This window comes from Anolis carolinensis, chromosome 2 (genome assembly GCF_035594765.1).
Source record: "Anolis carolinensis isolate JA03-04 chromosome 2, rAnoCar3.1.pri, whole genome shotgun sequence".
Lineage (NCBI taxonomy): Eukaryota > Metazoa > Chordata > Lepidosauria > Squamata > Dactyloidae > Anolis > Anolis carolinensis.
In genome coordinates, this window is record NC_085842.1 from 64571040 (window position 1) to 64589708 (window position 18669).

The window sequence follows — 18669 nt, forward strand, 5'->3', positions numbered from 1 at the left end:
CAACCTGCTGTACACTGCCTCCAGCTGGCTTCTTATGTGAGGCCTGCCTTCATTAATACATAACTCCCTTTTTTTTCTTTTAACAAACAAATAAAATCATATTAATAATTCCCATTAACTCATAACATCCTTACAGTTGCCTTCACATCTGGTCTGCGTTTCATCATCTGGCTGTCAAGGGCATAAACGTTGGTTAAACTATCATCCATACTGTTCCTTACGTGGTTAATTTCAGCTTCAGAGTGGTGTTGCAGTCTGGGCATTGAACTATGAGTCTAGAGACCAAGGGTGCATCTACACTGTACTATTAATGCAGTTTGACAATACTTTAACAGCCATGGCTCAATGCTTTGGAATCCTGGGAGTTGTGCTTTCATGAGATCTTTAGCCTTCTCTGCCTCACCAAACAATTGCCAAGATTCTATAGCATTGAGCGATGGTAGTTAAAGTGGTGTTAAATTGTAGTAATTCTGCAGTGTAAATGCATCCCAGAATGCTCCAAGGAACATTCCTGCTGAGAAGTGAGGGCCCTTCCAGACAGCCCCAATATCCCAGGATCTGATCCCAGGTATTCTGCTTTAAAATGGATTATATGAGGTAACTGGTTTGCTGCGAGGTAACCTGGGATAAACAGAAAACCTGGGATTGGATCCTGGGATATAGGGGCAGTGTGGACTCAGAAAACCCAGTTCAAAGCAGATATTGTGGGTTATTTTGCCTTGATATTCTGGGATATAAGGCTGTGTGGAAGGAAGGGACCTGGCTCGCCCTTCCTACAAATGCCCTTGAGGGATTTTGTGTTGTTTTTGGTAATGGCGGTCACGCAAAAACCACAATTCCCAGCAAGCCATGGGGATTTGTTTGAACGCCCGCCTCCTTAGCTGCGAAGCAAAAGAAACGTACAACCCCAATCAGGCCCCAAATCACAGGAACGCGCAGCACAGACGTGGGAGGGCGTCTCTGTACGTTCCAAAGCATGCCGGGAAACGTAGTCTCGCTAGGTGGCCGCGAGGAGGGCAGCGCCTCTCTACTGCGCCTGCGCGGCTGTTTCTGCTTCTCCTGTGAGCGGCCCTCAGTGCGTGGCAGGAAGCGGAAGCCGGCCGAAAAGGCTCAGTTAACTGACGTGTCTCTCCTTTTCTCCGAGGAAGGAGTTGGAGTCGGTGCGACGGCTGGGTTCTGCCCTTTTCAGCCAAGATGGGGAGTGAGTATCTAAGCGCTGAGGCCTAGGAAATGGAAGAAAGGGAGGACAGGGCGGCTGGGGAGAGACAGCGAGGAGTAGGCCTTTCCGGCAAGAGGGTCGCGAGGAAGGCCAAGGGGAGAGGGCTGGCGGTTGGGATAGGTTGTTCAAGGAAGGACGAAATGGCCGCTTCCCTTCCTGCCTTGGAAGGCATGGAAAGAAGAGAAGAGGCTGAGAGAGCGTGACAGGATGGTTTTATGAACAGCTGGGAAACCCGACGGGCGAGAAGGTCGAGCATCCCTTACCAAGAATCATGGCAGTTGTGGTTTTACAAGGGCCTTAGCTGCCCAACAATACTGGTTCCTCAGCAAACTGCAACTCCCAGGATACCATAGTATTGAATCAAAACAGTTAAAGTGGTCTCAAATCGTATTCCACTGTGTAGCTCAGGCATGGGCTTAAGCGGCTTAGGGGGGAAAGGAAGGGGCCTGAGGCTGTTGGGAATGGTGGGAGTTAAAGTCCAAAACACCTGGAGGGCCCGAGTTTGCCCATGCCTGTGCCCTGAGAGAGTGATACCTTTGCTTTCTGAGGGTTCAAGGCACACACACTGTGTTTTGTGCACAACATTATTAAGGATATCACATTGTGTGTACCTTCTTCAGATTTGGTTTATGTTATGTGATGCATGAATGAGTTTTGTGTTCCATGTGCAAACAATAATACAATAATAATAATAATAAAACATTTTTTCTATCTCACCCTCTCTCCCCGTGGGGGCTCAACAGACAACGGCAAAGATTCAGTGCCGCAAAGTGCAATCAGAAACCAAAATAACTAAAGCAAACATTAATTTAAAAAAATATTAACATCCACATCAAGTAATAGCGATTACAGATATTGAGTATTGACTAGGTGTATGTGAAAGAAATATATTTCACGTCCAATATACAAACAGAAAATTATTTAAAAATAGTGTGTATAAAATTGCCTTCAGACTAGGTGTATTTTATTTAGACTTGGGTCCCATTTTCAAAATACCTCATTTGGCCTCCCATATCCATGAGTTCTGCACCCACAGCCCATGGTTCAGAAATCTAATTTTAAAAATTCCTAATAGTGAGCCATGTTTTTGTCATTTTATACAGTGTGTGTGTGTATATATATATATATAGAGGACCCCTTTGTGGCTTTTGGGCTACTCTATAAGGAACACCATCTATATATAATGAGACTTGATCATCTGCAGATTTTGGAAGTTCTGAAACTAAATCCCAAGGGCCCATTACTGTATATGTTAATACCCCAACCCCCCCCCCCCCCCCCAAAATACTAAATCCAAAACATTTCCATTTCCAAGAATTTTGGCTAAGGTATACTCAACTTACATGCTTTTCTACTTTGGGGTTATCATGCAAGAGAAACAACTGAATGGGAGATTCACCCCGAAGCTTTTTTAAACACATTCTTCTGTAAATTATTAACCATGCAGATGTTGTATATTGTTTAAGGCAGTGGTTCTCAACCTGGTGTCCCCAGACATTTTTGGCCTTCAACTCCCAGAAATCCTAACAGCTGGTAAACTGGCTGGGATTTCTGGGAGTTGTAGGCCAAAACCATCTGGGGACCCCAGGTTGAAAACCACTGGAGTTAAGAATGGTTAACGTGCATTCTTAGTGAACTGCACAACAGCCAGTTAATTAATGCCATCATCCCCACTTTGCAGAAAGGGATATGCTTCTTGAGAAAAGGTTCAGGTCAGAGTTAAATGGGTGCCTAATTCTCTCAGTTTTAGGTCTTAGTCATTCCAGTCTGTATACGAAAAGGTTCAATTAACAGAGCAAGGTTCAGTCTGGATCTTTGGAGTACTACTTCTTCAGACTGACAAAGTAATAAAATATTCTGTTTTAAGGACACTTTTTAAAACTATAGTTTATAACACATTAAAATTTAATTATATTTGTATCTAAATATTGTTATTGTGTGAAAATATATAGTATAACTGTGCCTGTCTTACAGCAATGGCCAAGTTTCTTGGCATTTGTTAGAAAATATTCTTGTTTTTTGAGATGTGTATTCTGTGTTGGGATTATAATAATGTTGCTGCACTTTCCATGTGATGAGTGAGAGTACCACTTTCTTTTCCTCTATTTTTTGTTTAAGAATCAGTTTCACTGCAGTATTGTTCACTTGTGTTTTTTGTATATTAACACAAAATTTGCAGGTACCCTTAATCCTTACAGAATGCGAACATCTTTCATTCTCTTTCCACAATACTGAAATGTCTGCTCGTACTGACATTCTATTAAAATTTTCTCATGTATTTTAATTATCCTTTCTGGTGTGCTTTGTAGTTCTGTGTTCTTTTTCTAAGATGAGACCAAAGCTTAGTAACATGCTTAAGAAAAAACCCAATCCAAATTGCTTGTAAAAATTAGGACTGGGACCTAAATCTGATTGCTAACGCCAGATGAAATAGACAATTGAATTGATAGTGCCCAGTGATCAAATCAGGCCACTCTTAATTTCAAAGAGAAGCTGTAGCTTTAGCATCTGTAATGTTTCCTTATAATCCTCAATTGACATCATCAGCATTCATATCACAGTATCCTTATGGTCACTTTTGGTGTTTAATTAAAAATGGGACCCAAGTCTAAACATAATTTAAAATAATACTTATACTTTAAATATGCCAGTTTTCTTATAGAGATACTTAGCTAAGATAGTATTTTGTTTGCTTTAGACTTCCCAGGTCCATGGTATCAATTCTAGTAAAATTTATTCGGTTTGTAACTGAGAGATTTGAACCTATATCTCCATTGAACTAAATGATGATTTTATGAGGACTTCTACGCATCCTCATTTCTGCCATCAAACGTGGGGACCTCTTCCTGTTCCATTACTATTGCATCAAATCCAGATACATTCCTGATGTTTGTGTGAGACCACTCTGCTTGAATAATTGTGTCTATGCATCTGAATTTAGGAATTCTAAAAACCTCTTATGTAGTGTTCTAGGAGATATATCATAATAGAAAAAATATTCATTAGGGACCATGACTGTCCCTAATGAACAAGTTCACATCTTTCGTATTTTAACTAATTAACTGGTCTGAGTCTAAGCTAATATGGAAACTCCCATCCGTTACTGCCCAATAGTCAAACACGCAAAGCTTCTAAAATCCTATTCAAACAATCAGCTGATCACCAGCCATCCACAACATTCCCTACTCTCACCCCCTCCAAATAGATCTTACCTTGTTACATGTACTGTGGATGAAAGCCAGAACTAGATTTTACTTTAATTTCTTTGTAAACCCACAACATTTTAAACAAGTCCACAGACCTTGTTTACCACAGGTCTATTACATTATTGTTTGATTCTTGGAAGAATAATTTGAACAGTATTATAATTTTCTTTACAGTTAAATTCCTTGAAGTAATCAAGCCCTTCTGTGTTATCTTGCCTGAGATCCAAAAACCAGAAAGGAAGGTATGCACCTTTTGCAAAATGTTACATTTACAAAATATTTGCTGCCATTTTTTTTTAAAAGCAATAGATCCTGCTCCCACACTTTAAAGAATGACACAATCAACAAGGGAGTGAAACTGGAAGCCAAAGGTGGTAAAGGGTAGTCATTTTAACATACCAGAGTAAGTTCTTTTTTTTTTTTACAAAAATTCATGCGTGCGCACACACATATTGCTGTGTAATGTTTGCTACAAGGATAGCAATTTTAACACACTAAGGTATAATTGGGTTGTTGTATGTCTTTTGGGCTGTGTGGCCATGTTCCAGAAGTATTCCGTCCTGACGTTTCGCCCACATCTATGGCAGGCATCCTCAGAGGCTGTGTGGCATGGATAAAGGTATAATTGATCCATCAGGAATCATTTTTCTAATTCAGTGGTTCTCAACCTGTGGGTCCCCAGGTATTTTGGCCTACAACTCCTAGAAATCCCAGCCAGTTTACCAGCTGTTAGGATTTCTGGGAGTTGAAGGCCAAAACATCTGAGCACCCACAGGTTGAGAACCACTGCTCTAGTTGATGATAGAGTCAAGAGTGTTGTCCCTTCCACCTCTACAATGTGAGTGTAACTGGTATTTAGCGGGAAAGCTAGCAATGAAGCAAGCAAGGTTTTAACATCTTTTCTTGTTATGCCTGATGGATGGGGTCCGGTTGCTTTTCCCTTTTTTAATGCTATTGTTCCTGAGAAGCTGAAGATAGTCCTTCCCAATGACTATGGGTCTCCTCCAAGGTGCTAGATAAGTGCGCATTAGTTATTGTTGTGTGTTTTCAAGTTGATTCTGGTTTATGGCAACTCCTAAGAGGAACCTATCACAGAATTGTCTTGGCAAGATATGTTTAGAGGAAGCTTTACCTTTTGCTGAGACTGAGAGCATATGACTTGGCCAAAATCATCCAGTGGGATTCTATGGCTGAGCGGGGATTTGAACCCTGATCATCCAGAGTCCTAGTCCAGCAATAAAATCACTATACTGTGCTGGCTCGCATGTCAGTGATATAACATATTGTTCCATGTTGTCATGTTTACCTCCATCTGTTCAATTATTAATCACTCGCTGAATGTATTTCTTTCCTAGAGAAAGTAATGACACTTATTTCTCTAATTTCACTCTCTGATATAGATCCAGTTCAAGGAAAAGGTACTATGGACTGCCATCACCCTCTTCATCTTTTTGGTTTGCTGCCAGGTATGTTCATGGTATTTCAAAGTTTTCTTTACACCAATAGTGGGGAACATGACTATGTTAATCTTATTTGTCTTCTCTTGGAAATTCAGATTCCTCTGTTTGGTATAATGTCATCAGACTCAGCGGATCCTTTCTACTGGATGAGAGTAATTCTGGCTTCAAACAGAGGTAGAAATTGCTTCCTTAGCAAATGTTTCTATTTGTATATGATGTAGCAAAATCAATGCAGCTATTTCCCCTGCCTAAGTTAAGAGCTTTGAAGTTCCACTCACTTCAGCAGGAGAGCTGATACAGCTGATCAACTTTCCTGTTACTGTCAGTGATGCTTAAATTTGTGTAACTGGTTAAATCACAACCTTGATATTGCAACTCTATTATTTTAATGGTGCTTTAGCATTGCAGTCTTATTGAGAAAATAATACTTTGCACATCTCAAATATTTTGAGGCAGTTCGTTAAGTGTTTTTCTTGCAGTTATTCTGTTATGTACCCCTTTATTGCAGTATTGTGGTAAATATATGGGTTTATGTGTGAGATAATAGCTTTTCAACAAGGGAGTTTGTGGCTTCTTGGCAGGGGGTTGGACTGGATGGCCCATGAGGTCTCTTCCAACTCTACTATTCTATGATTAAACCCGATAGGTACTTGAATTGAACTGTAGTCAAATGAGAAGTCAACACTTGTTAATGCATTTGATTTAGTGGATTTCTTCTAGTAGGGACTAGCAGTCGAGTCAAGTCCAAGTTTTGAATGTTCTTATTCAATATAAGTGTTCTGTTATCCTGCTCTTCAGGCTAAAACGTGGCTCCCAGAATGCCTCAAAATTTATAATAACATAATCTCTGTCCTTGGCCTGAAAATTGAAAGGCATCTCACATATAGAAAAAGGAGGCAGGGAAAAAAAACAAATTCAGGTTTTAGCACTTCAAGTCCATCCCATATATGGGTTCTAACTGGTCATTAGATTAAGGAGAGCACATTCTAGAAGTTGCTGTGTTTTTAGCAGAGCCAACAGTGTGGTTCTGTTTTCATTCCCTTCTTCATCTGGTCTTATGGAATGAGGGTTGTCAGGTAATAACTGGTGGATGGAAATTGGCTTCTATTTAGGAAAATATGCTTGAACACGCCCAGGAAGAAATTTCTTAAGACGGTAGTGAATTCTTATTGCAGACTTATATTGTGGAAACCCTTAATACTGGATGTCACATAAAACAAGTATCTCCTTACACGATGTCTATCATTTCTGTATTAACTTGCTTGCCCATGCTTTTCTTAGAACACAAAATCCCCATTTCAGTCCTGTCCCCCCATTTTACATTATCAAGTATAAAACTCTTTAAAATTTCATAAATGACATTTTGGTTAGATGTTTCCCTATGTCTGAATAATGCACTTCTTTACTGTACTACTAGATTGATAAGACAAGTTTGTGTCTGAAAAATTGGGTAGTGAGGCTTAACTTGTGAGTGACTAGAAAGGTCAAATGCATATGTTATCTAAGTACTGCTGAGTTGGAAGGGATCAGCAGTAAAATCATTCCATCACCACCACCCCTCTCGCTGCCTGTTTAATATGTCATTTTGATTTCCACTTACAACAGGTACACTGATGGAGCTGGGCATTTCTCCCATTGTTACCTCCGGCCTCATCATGCAGTTGCTGGCTGGTGCCAAAATAATTGAAGTTGGGGATACACCAAAAGACAGAGCTCTTTTCAATGGGGCGCAGAAATGTAAGTAGCAGGAAATGTGAAATAAGTACATTCCAGGTTGGCCAATACTCATGGAGATACAGTGGAATTGGAGACAATTAAAATTTTGCTTTTTCTTCTTTCTGACTTTGTCCCTCAGTATTTGGCATGATAATCACCATTGGTCAGTCTATCGTTTATGTAATGACTGGGATGTATGGAGACCCTTCAGAGATGGGAGCAGGAATCTGTCTGCTCATCACTATTCAGGTAACTTTTAAAAATATTGTACAATTTGCTAGATTGTTCTACAGGATTTATAGTATTTGAACAGCTGGTAGGTTTGTTAAGATATTTGCAGTTTAAAAGATACAAAACAAAGTTATCTTGCAAACAGCCTTCTTCTTTGCAAGAATTTTGATTAACTGTGGAATGCTTTTACCAGGCATCTGGCTTTGTTATTAAACAGGGGCATTCCCATGGTATGTGCGTGTCTCTGGGTATATTGGAAATCTGTTCCTTAAATCGCTTAAAGATATATCAATAGATATGTGAAGAGCAGGTTGTAAGAGCTGTTAGCATGACAGCCAGGAACTGGATCTCTGAAAGAGATAGGTCTAAGGTACAGATAGAAGATGATTAAAAACCATTCTGCTCTACTTCAGAGTGGTTTCTGAGTTGTATAGTTGCATGAGATTACCAAAGGAGAACTAGTTCAAGTGAACAGTTTGCGTGACAAAATCACCTAACTGTAGGTGACATATAATGCAGAAGTAATTCTGTCAGATCTTCCTATCACACCTCAGCCTTATTTCAAGGGACTCCAAAACCAGGTAGTTTTCATGTAGCATTGAGTAGAAAGAGGAGATAGCTCCCTTTTGCTGGTGTTGCAGCATCAGCATGATTTTTGAGTTATGCTTAGATATTGCTTGTTACATCAGCTGCTTTGAAAACTTTGAATACTCTGCCTCAAAAGTGTGGGGGTTTTGTATACAAAGGCTGAATTGTCATCTGTTGAGAGTGGTTTGATACAGTATTCCACCATGACAGGGTTGGACTGATGGTCTCTTCCAACTCTATGCTTTTGTTATTTGTATCTAAAGATTTTAAACATTGGATTTCTTTATTGCTGCTCTTCTACATCAGATTCACCAACAAGCTACTGAGTAGATCCAGTGTGCCTCAAATGACAGTGGTAGAGCTGAACTAGGAAGACACAGAATTGGGCATCTGACTGATTTATTAATTAATACTGAGAATACTTAGACATGAGGGGAAACCTTATCTAAAATGGGCCTAATCTTGGGCTCAAAGAATTGCAAGCAGTACAGTGTATCAATAAAATAATACATAGTACCAGATAGAATTTAATTGATAACCACATAAAGAACTGGAAAGATATACTGAACGTTTCAATGATTGGGTTAATTTCTCAGTGGTTGTGAGAGCCATTAATTACTAGCTTTTTGAAAGGTTTAGAGAAATTGGGTTTATATAATTTTCATATTCTATACAGATCTCACAGAAGGATGGAGTTAGACTTTCAATAGTGTGTCTTTAAAACAAAATAGGTTATAATATCAAAATTCAGCATATCTAATCCTTGCTTGATATATCAAAATTGGCAGTGTTATGCTGCTCCTGGTTGTAATTACACAAAAATTTATCATTCTGACTTGTTCTTGCAGCTTTTTGTTGCTGGTTTGATAGTTCTTCTCTTGGATGAACTTCTCCAAAAGGGATATGGTCTTGGTTCTGGAATTTCCCTCTTCATTGCCACTAACATTTGTGAGACAATTGTATGGAAGGCTTTCAGCCCAACCACAGTGAACACTGGCCGAGGTATCATTTATTTGTATTTCTTATTTGGACGTGTATCAATCCTTCTGATTGTGAACTCTGTATCCCTATAGAGACAGAGTTTGAGCTAAAGCAATGTGAAACTAAGAAGTAAAACAAATATTGGTCTGCTCAAGGATAATATTAAAATCTCCATATAACACTCAGTGTAGTCCAGTGGAGGACTGAGTCATGATATGTCAGGTGTTAGTGGATGTGTTGGAGTGCAGAACAGATTTACATGAGTCTTTAACATCATATAGGCTAGTATCTGGGAATGTATAATTTGTTGTAGGCCCCATTTAATTTACACATGATGTCAGACTTGGTTGACTAGGGAAACTACCGTACTTAAAACACTTAAACTTCAGTGTTATTAAGTAGTTAAAACAGAAGAAATGCCAAAACCACGAACTGACATATAATCCGGAATAACCAGAGATAAAATACGGACTAAACATAAAATACTTGAACTCAGCCCAAAAGCACAAAACGGGCTTGAAATGGTGAAACAAACAAAAGCAAACGGCTACGAAGCCCCCAAAACCTTCCCAAAATTCAGGAGTACGAAAGTAGCTTTAAACCAAAACAAACACCCAAACCGGGCTGTAGAACTCTCTGTTGAGAGCAGCAAAGCAAGCGGAACAGAAAGACGCTGGCGAGCCCGCAGCAAACCGCTGCTGGAGCGAAGGCCAAGCCAGGAGTTAAAGGAGCAGAGTAGGAAAGCGTCGTCAAGCCGGTCAGAAGTCGGGATAAGCAGGCAGCGTCAGGGTCAGGAGCGAAGCCAGTAGTCAGCAACAGACAGCAGCCACGGAATTGAGAACGATGCCAAAACACGTTTTGGGAGCGAAGAGCAAAGCCGAGTCAAATTCCAGTTCAAGGTCCAAGGAGTTGAAGTCATCAAAAGAAGGTCCACGTCACAGAATGGCACAGAAAGCCAAAACAATGAAGACGAACAGCAGATCTGTTGCAAAGTCCCAAGCCAGTCTTCAGAATCACGTACAGGAAACCCAATGGCGTCCAGCAACACCTTGCTACACGCAAAGCATAGTGGCCAAACATCCCCAATTTATTTAGGTTTCCTTGGGCGTCCAAACTTCTAACGCCCTTGGATCAGGCATCCCAAACTCTTCATCAGAGTCAATATCATTCTGCCCACACCCAACTCTGTCCACACCTGTGGAACCACCCTCATTCCTCCAGGCAGACCATGTGGGATCTGCTTCTGAAGATACCCAAGCCTCTCCAGCATCAACAGCATCCATGGATCCAGATTCTTCCCCAAGCCCTTCCGGAGCCCGTGCCCAATCAATGCCAGCTTCCTCCCTCACCACTGGTTCCTCACCATCCATTTCCACCTCAACACTCTCTCCCAAATCCTCACATGAATCTTCCTCAGAAGATTCCTCATCAATCTCCCTAATTCTCTTCCTATATAAATCTTCCAGCGAGCCCTCCTCACAAGGATTCTTCCTTCCTCTCCTGATCTCACCATTATTACTCACAGCCTCAGAAGGCTCATTCACAACATATTGTGCATGTTTTTGTTAGCAATACTGAACTTTCATTAAGCCTAGGAACCATGCAAGGTTAAGTAGAGAAAATAATATCCTTCTGTTTTGTAAATCCAAAGTTTAGCCTGCTTTCTTTTATGGAAATACCAGGCAATTTCAAGTATTACAATGTTGTGGTGTTTAATGCATTATTGGACTAATATAGTTTTAACTGGCATATAAGAAGATAGGAATCTGTTATTCAAAAATAAGTTGTGATATAATGCTAGGGCTCTTTCCTTTTTACTCCTAGATTAAGGAGATACTAGAGTCCTAGTATCTCCTTAAACTTCAGGGGGGAAAAAGCAATTCTGCAGTGGCAGATTCCCATTGATATGTGAAGCTAGGGTTCCTACTTTGTTTTGCACATTTGTTATCAAGATTCGGTCAATGAACTACTCTAGATCCAGATGAAAAAATTACTTCTCAATCCATGTAGTTGTGGATACCTATGTGAGTGAGTAAGGGTCACATCTGTGTGATCACATCTGCTACAGTACAGTCTTATTTTAGAGTCTGAAACAATAATTTTTAATCATTGATGTCAATGAGAGCATCTGTGGTGCAAGAGATGCGGTCTGTAAAGCAAATAGAGTTAAGTGAATCATTAATTTATTTGAAACTGACTCTCTCATTTACACTTGTTAATTTAGGCATGGAATTTGAAGGAGCCATCATTGCCCTGTTCCATCTACTGGCCACACGCACAGATAAAGTCAGAGCTCTCAGGGAAGCCTTTTATCGTCAGAACCTCCCCAATCTCATGAACCTCATTGCCACCATATTTGTCTTTGCTGTGGTCATTTACTTCCAGGTAAGCAGAATCAGAGAATGGTGTTAAAAACTAGGCAGTAATAGTTATGCTCTGATCATCTCCTGCCTCCAGGTACTGTAGCATTATTTCTGAGCTTCCTTTCTTACACCTTGGTTCATTTCTACCCCAAACACTATGGCCAAAGGTTTGACCTGGCTGATTGTTCTGGAGTATGACTTTCTTCCCCAGATTGCTTAGCTGTCTTCCCTGTCCTTTCCATTTTCCATGAATTATATCAATCAGTGCCCTCCTTTTAGAAGAATAAGCCCTCTTTATATTGTGGCTTACATTTCTAACTAGTTTCTTATTTTTCCAGTTTCTTCGTTCACTGAAGGTCTCTTTCTTCTCCCTGTCACTATCTTTCTGAAAGCACTGTTTGTCCTAATTGCTAAAGTGCTTAATTGCCAGATTTCCATTATGCCTGTCTACTCCTTCAAACCCACATTTTCAATGTGCTTTTTGACATATTCTCATAATCCTTCCCAGTCATCACCCAGTTGCAAGCACTGTACCTACATTTCCACAGTTTTGATATAGATTTTAGATAGTGAAAATACTTTGGAACAAGGTTCTATTCCATGTAGGGCCCGGGCTGTGGCGCAGGCAGGAGAGCAAGCCAGCTGCAATTAACTGCAATGAATCACTCTGACCAGGAGGTCATGAGTTCGAGGCCGCTCGGAGCCTATGTTTGTTTGTCTTCGTTCTATGTTAAAAGGCATTGAATGTTTGCCTATATGTGTAATGTGATCCGCCCTGAGTCCCCTTCGGGGTGAGAATGGCAGAATATAAATGCTATAAATAAATAATGTATACCCACCTACATTACAGGCCCATCATTAAACAGCTTTCCAGTTAAAATATATGCCTCAGCAAGTGTTCTTTAATTGATGTTGGTATTGGTATGGATTGCATGTTTAGTTGTATTTAGCTTTCATTTTTGTTTTCTATAGGGTTTCAGAGTGGACCTCCCTATAAAATCTGCCCGCTACCGTGGTCAATATAATACTTATCCCATCAAACTCTTCTACACCTCCAATATTCCCATCATTCTCCAGTCTGCACTGGTGTCCAACTTGTATGTTATATCCCAGATGCTCTCAGCCCGTTTCAGTGGCAACTTGTTGGTTAGCCTGCTGGGTACATGGTCGGTGAGTATTGGCTTGTGATGCATTCTGCCGTATATGGTGCAACAGTGAAAATAAACCGGCATAGTGTTGTGGTGCAAGAGGGTATGAGAAGGGTGTAGCTCTAGTGTTATATGGCACTGAATATGTTTTATTGAAGTCAGTGGAACTTACATTGAGTGGATATGCATACAGTTATATTGGAAGCAGAAATCTGAGGGACTAAGGAAAGGATGGAAAGTTTTGTCGTGGGAACAAGTGTCCTTTCCTTGGCAAATGGATTATGGAATGTTTTCTTTCATAATCATTAACTATCCAAGTCATTGGAATTTTGTTCATTTATTTCTAAAATCTATATAGTAGGAAGACTTTTGTGTACGGTGTCAGGTCATTGCGGTTCATTGTCTTGCTTTACTTTTAACAGTTACTATGGGAATGAACTCTTTATGTCAGTCTGTTATTAAAAGTGTAGAGGAGACAAAGTAATCCAATGTTGATACTTTCTTCTGTGGTTTTTATTTTGTAAGCCTTCTTTCAGTTCAAGCATTGCTTAAAGTTTATGGCTTTGTAGCTCTACTTGTAACAAAAACAAAATAAAATTAATAGTACTTTTCTACATAACCAGTACTTTTTACAGCTTGTAAGTTTGTGCAAAACCAACTAATTTGATGTTTGATATTCCTAAGCTAGCCAAATGATTTTCAGATCTGTAGAAGTTGCTAATATCATATTTGTTCTGTTTTTCCCCAAGAATTTCCATTTTTCCAACCCCATCTCCCCCATAGCTTTAATATTTCCTGAAGTTTATCTCTAGCTGTAAATGGCCTGTATGTCATGTTCCTTACGAGCCATGTACTTATTCACATCAAGCTTGTATTGGACTGGCTCTTTTGTTGTCTTGTGGTCACTGCAATGAATTTTCTTAAGTGCAATTGCCTCTGTCTTTTTATTGCTGCATAATATCTAGTAAAATGGCTCAATACAGTATCTGGAAACTGCTTTCCTTCCAGGATACGTCATCTGGAGGTCCTGCCCGTTCATATCCTGTGGGAGGGCTGTGTTATTACCTGTCACCTCCTGAGTCATTTGGTTCGGTGTTAGAAGACCCCGTCCATGCAGTCGTGTACATTGTGTTTATGTTGGGCTCTTGTGCTTTCTTCTCTAAAACCTGGATTGAGGTATCTGGCTCTTCTGCCAAAGATGTAAGTAAAGAACATTCCCCCAACCATGTTCCTCTCCCTTAGAAGCAGTGTATCCCTTGCTTAGCCACATATAACAGAAGATGCAGCTCTGTCTCTAACACTCTCTTTGCTCTAAAAGAGAAAATACTTATGTAAGGTTCAGATTTGACTAAAAACACAGGAAACGTCCTCAGACCATGTCAAGATATTTTTCCATCTAGCACAATATTATCTGGACCAGTCTTCTCCCCAGTCTGTTGACCCAAAGCTGTTTTGGACTGCATCTCTCATCATTCCTAGCACACGGAACTAGTTATAAATTGTCAGATGGGGCTGAAGTTGTGGAAAACGTCCCCCAAGTAGCAGTATCACACTCTAATACTTCCTCTCTCGCAAATCTGGACTCTCAACCTGAGACTTTTAATATAGGCTTTCATTTGCACAAACTGATGTGATGTATCACTACACTTTATAATATTACCTCTTCCTGCTTTCCCAGAGTAGTTCAACATCTTGAACTGTGAGGTTTCCTGAAATGAACTGTAAGGTTACCTTTTCCATAGGCAGCATACCTCCATCAACCTTTGCAATTTTAATTGTTTGTCAGAAGTCTTTGCAGTAATACTTCTTTAGAACCTTGCCATATTTAAAAAAAAAATTAAATGGAGGAATATTGTGATTTCTGGTTTATAACCAGATGTTCATATGATTTAATCTTTAAAAAACTACACACCTTGACTCCCTTACTCTGATCATTTCAGGTTGCTAAACAACTGAAAGAACAGCAGATGGTTATGAGGGGTCACAGAGAAACTTCTATGGTCCATGAACTCAACAGGTGAGTTGCAGACCTGTATAGATCCATTATACTACTCAATATGTGGTTCATGTTAGAAAGGCTATACTGGAATAATTTTTTCCATTCTAGATTTTTTGCTTTCCGTTTAGCCATCATTTTATAAAACCTCCCTTTAGATCTTTAACACTGCTTTTTTTTTTTTTTTTTTTTTTTTAGAAAAAGTTTCTAGCCCTCATAGTCCGCAAATGTAATAATTCAGTTAATGCAATTGAAGCTAGAGGAAGCCAGGTCTAATTCCATGATTTTTCCAGCAGTTTGGTGATTCACAAATAACTGCCTGAGCTGCACGTCATATGTGACTTGTTTTTTTGCTATTACTTCCTTGGGATTTGTTTAATCAGTACATTTATTTGCCAAAGTTTCCAGAGTGCTTTGCAAACATGTAGTGTGATAGCCTCTACAGTTAGTCTTGCAGTCGAAATTGAAAATGTAATGCATACTGTAAAAGGGATTAGGAGAGGTGCAACATTCTCCATTTACACTGGCTGTATGTCTCAAATATAGAACCTGTCTTAAGACTCACATGACACCAAAGCAGATGGGAGTTAAAACCACAGATAAACCTGTTCTGTATTCTGCCAGTGTCTTAATTACTTAGTCATGGACAAAGGTAACTTTTTTCGGCCAAAGAGTCAAATTTAATTTGAAAGGTGTTCTTGTGGACTGCATTCTTATGGTAAGTATGCCGTAAAACCACCCAGCCCAGTTTAGCTTAAAGCCGTGCTACCAGTAACTAAACCTTTAAGTCTCTTAGAATGGGATGGGGGGAATCGCAACAAAAGCTGGGAAGCCATCAAATGGTGATGCCATAGGCAAGGGGCCCTCTAGCAAACCACTATCCTAGACCTTGCACCTGGAATTGTTGTTTCCACTGGCTCTAGGTGTGGTAAAAATATGCTGCGGTGGCCATTCTTGTAGATGATTTGATAGCACCTCCTTAACCTTTAGTCTAACTGGAATTTCCTTTGTTGTGTCTCTCGTCAGATACATTCCTACAGCTGCTGCGTTTGGTGGCCTCTGCATTGGCGCCCTCTCTGTGCTAGCAGATTTCCTTGGGGCAATTGGCTCGGGGACTGGGATCTTGCTAGCTGTCACCATCATTTACCAGTACTTCGAAATATTTGTCAAGGAGCAGAGTGAAGTTGGCAGCATGGGAGCGCTTCTCTTCTAAATGAATTGTCCTTTGGACCCGAGGGGAGGGTGACGAGTGTTCTGGGATTTTTAAAGATCAGGCGAGAAAGATTAACAGCGACACAGTTAACAGGGGTACATTGCATTAATATGAACAACTTTTGTTTTAATGTTTCCCAAAGCACATTCCTTTGGTTCAAACTTTGTTAGTATTCTGTTGACATTTTATAAATCGCTGGAAAACGTGCAAAAAAAGAAAAAGAAAACCTTTTTAGAAAATAAGTTTTTTTGTTCTTAATTATTACTTGAAACAACTCGCTTCAATCTTATTTAATTTGATTGGTCTCTCTTCTTCACCCCCTCCCCCCAAAATCTTACTTTTGGATTCCTGGAGTTTTTCCAGTTTCAGTGTGTATACATGCAGGTCAGAGCTTAATTTTTGCAACAAGTGGTCTCTTTATAGGGAGGGATCTCTTTCCCGCTCTTCTCCCTAGTACTTATCCATTGCTAGTTGTAAACCCATGTCTTCATTATTATCCCAAGATGATGCTGATTTGAGACTTCTGGATGCCTACTTAGGTACTCCAGGTCTTGTATTTAAATGCAAACTATTGGGTTCAGACCGTTGCCTCACTTATACAGGGTATGATATTCTCCATTGTTCAGCTGAAATATCAGCTCTGAATACTCCTTCAGAAGAAATAATCATGTATCATAAGCAATGCCACAGGATGACTGGCATTTCCTATATCGATCTTCATGGTTATAATCTTTAACCATATCCTGAGAGGAACTGGTGCAATGCAGTAGTCTACTTGGTGAGTCCTTATTCACTGTCATGTTAATTTCCAACAAGCATGAGTGCCGAGTTATCTGTTTGTGGAGAAGTACACAGAATTTGATAAAATGCTCATATCACTCTAGAACTTTTTTTGTTCTGGAAAAGCAACTACAAATTTTGCACTTGGTGGTCTGCAAAAAATACCTTTCCCATGTCTCAAGGACACTGTGATACTGGTGCTATGACACCACATCTCTGGAGTCCTGAGTGGTTCTTGCTTGCATTCACCTGCTAAACAGGAGGCATAGCCATGACAATCTTTAAGGAATTTGCCCCTTCTAAAATGTCTTAAAGATTAACTTATTTCAGTGGCTATAAGGTGTTTGTGTACGTTATACAGGACCAAATAAAACTACTTGGTGTAACAGGAAGCCCATAAGTAAATTCTCCCTTTGTTAAAGTGGTACTGGCCCAGGTGTCTCTCCCTTTTCTCTTCTGTCTATTGAAAGCTTTGATTCTGTCACAGGGCTGTATTTGCCTCCTAGCCTTTTAAGATCTACATGAATAAGGGCTATGAAGGATGACAGGTATGCTGGCAGCTACTGAGAATGCCAGGCAACACAAGTATTGGCGGCTGAACCATGCAGTTCAATTCGTTCACAGTAGACAGAAAAGTCTTGCAGTAGGAAAACATAAAGACAACAATATGGAAGAGAGTGATCAAATTAACTGCTGTAATATGTGGCAAATCTCAGGGGCACCCAAGTATTAAGAATTGTAGATGCTGGAATAAAGCAATCTGTGTATAAGTGGAGGAAAGTTGGGTTCCTAGGTCAAATTTGTTGTAGTTGAACTATAATTCTCTTAAATCATTGAGGGCTATTTTGTTGGAAATAATCATGCCTCAGAACTGTACACCGAACAAACACAGAACCTATACTAGGACTAGACTACAATTTCAATGTCTTCTGTATGTTCTAGATATTTGTCAAAATACTGTTCCTTAAACATTATGTGAGTATCACTTTTTTTTTGGTAAGACACAGCCTGATGAAGGAATCAAATTATGGGTAGGTTGTGAATAGTAAAATGTTTTCTGCTTTGACTTCTCTTGGTTTTCTTCAGAAAAAGGTGTGGGTTCAAGCTTGGATGTCTGTATAAAGTATAGAACTGTCCTCAATACTTACATCAACTTTTGATTTCTATATTAGTTAGGTATATATTATGCTGCAATGCTTTTTTTTCTTCTATATCTGAAGCAGGAGAACAAATTGAATATGTAAATTGTATTTCATCATGAACAACACAGTGGAAAGGCTGGTTCTAAGGAATACATTACTGATTCCAATATATTCATGGTAAACATGATTGAGTTGGACAGTTTCTAATTATTGATTAGTTATATTTGTGGTGAATTCAGGGTGGCATCCATATGTGCTCCTTATTTATCGACATAAAAGCCCTGTTAGTCAGGCAAGTCCAAAAAGATGAGATTAAGTCAAGATCACACAATGAGCATCATTTCCTAACAAGAACTAAAATGTTGATCTTCTGTCTAATTACCGTACCAACTCTTTCTATGCTTAATTTGACAGCACATGAGCCTGGAATTGTAGCTGAGGGCTGCATCATTTCTCAAATGGTGATGAGTCAAACTAAACTTTATTCTTGAAACTTAATATCTAGCATACATGAACTTACATTATAAAAGCTCATTCTTCAAGAGGGATCTAATACTGTAATATAGTTTGCTTCTCTGTCATTAAACATGAGGGTTGGGGAACTATTCTGTAAATCCAGGGCTCAT

The 18669-nt window shown here is 39.6% G+C and overlaps 1 protein-coding gene across 1 annotated transcript; it reads left to right on the top strand.

Annotated features, from left to right (window-relative positions):
- Positions 1-1043: 1043 nt before the first annotated feature.
- Positions 1044-17967, top strand: sec61a1 (SEC61 translocon subunit alpha 1). Its single transcript, XM_003217726.4, has 12 exons — positions 1044-1201; positions 4600-4667; positions 5826-5891; positions 5981-6059; positions 7491-7622; positions 7741-7850; positions 9269-9422; positions 11626-11786; positions 12737-12934; positions 13921-14112; positions 14853-14929; positions 15935-17967. Exons 1-12 carry the CDS (start codon positions 1195-1197, stop codon positions 16119-16121), a joined length of 1431 nt encoding a protein of 476 aa, XP_003217774.1. The 5' UTR covers positions 1044-1194; the 3' UTR covers positions 16122-17967.
- Positions 17968-18669: the final 702 nt, after the last annotated feature.

What these genes read in the sequence shown, in the direction of transcription:
- sec61a1 (XM_003217726.4), top strand. An exon ending in TCCAAAAACCAGAAAGGAAG is followed by an intron (nt 4,668 to 5,825) that starts GTATGCACCTTT and finishes TCTCTGATATAG; the next exon opens with ATCCAGTTCAAGGAAAAGGT. An exon ending in GTCTGCTCATCACTATTCAG is followed by an intron (nt 7,851 to 9,268) that starts GTAACTTTTAAA and finishes TTGTTCTTGCAG; the next exon opens with CTTTTTGTTGCTGGTTTGAT.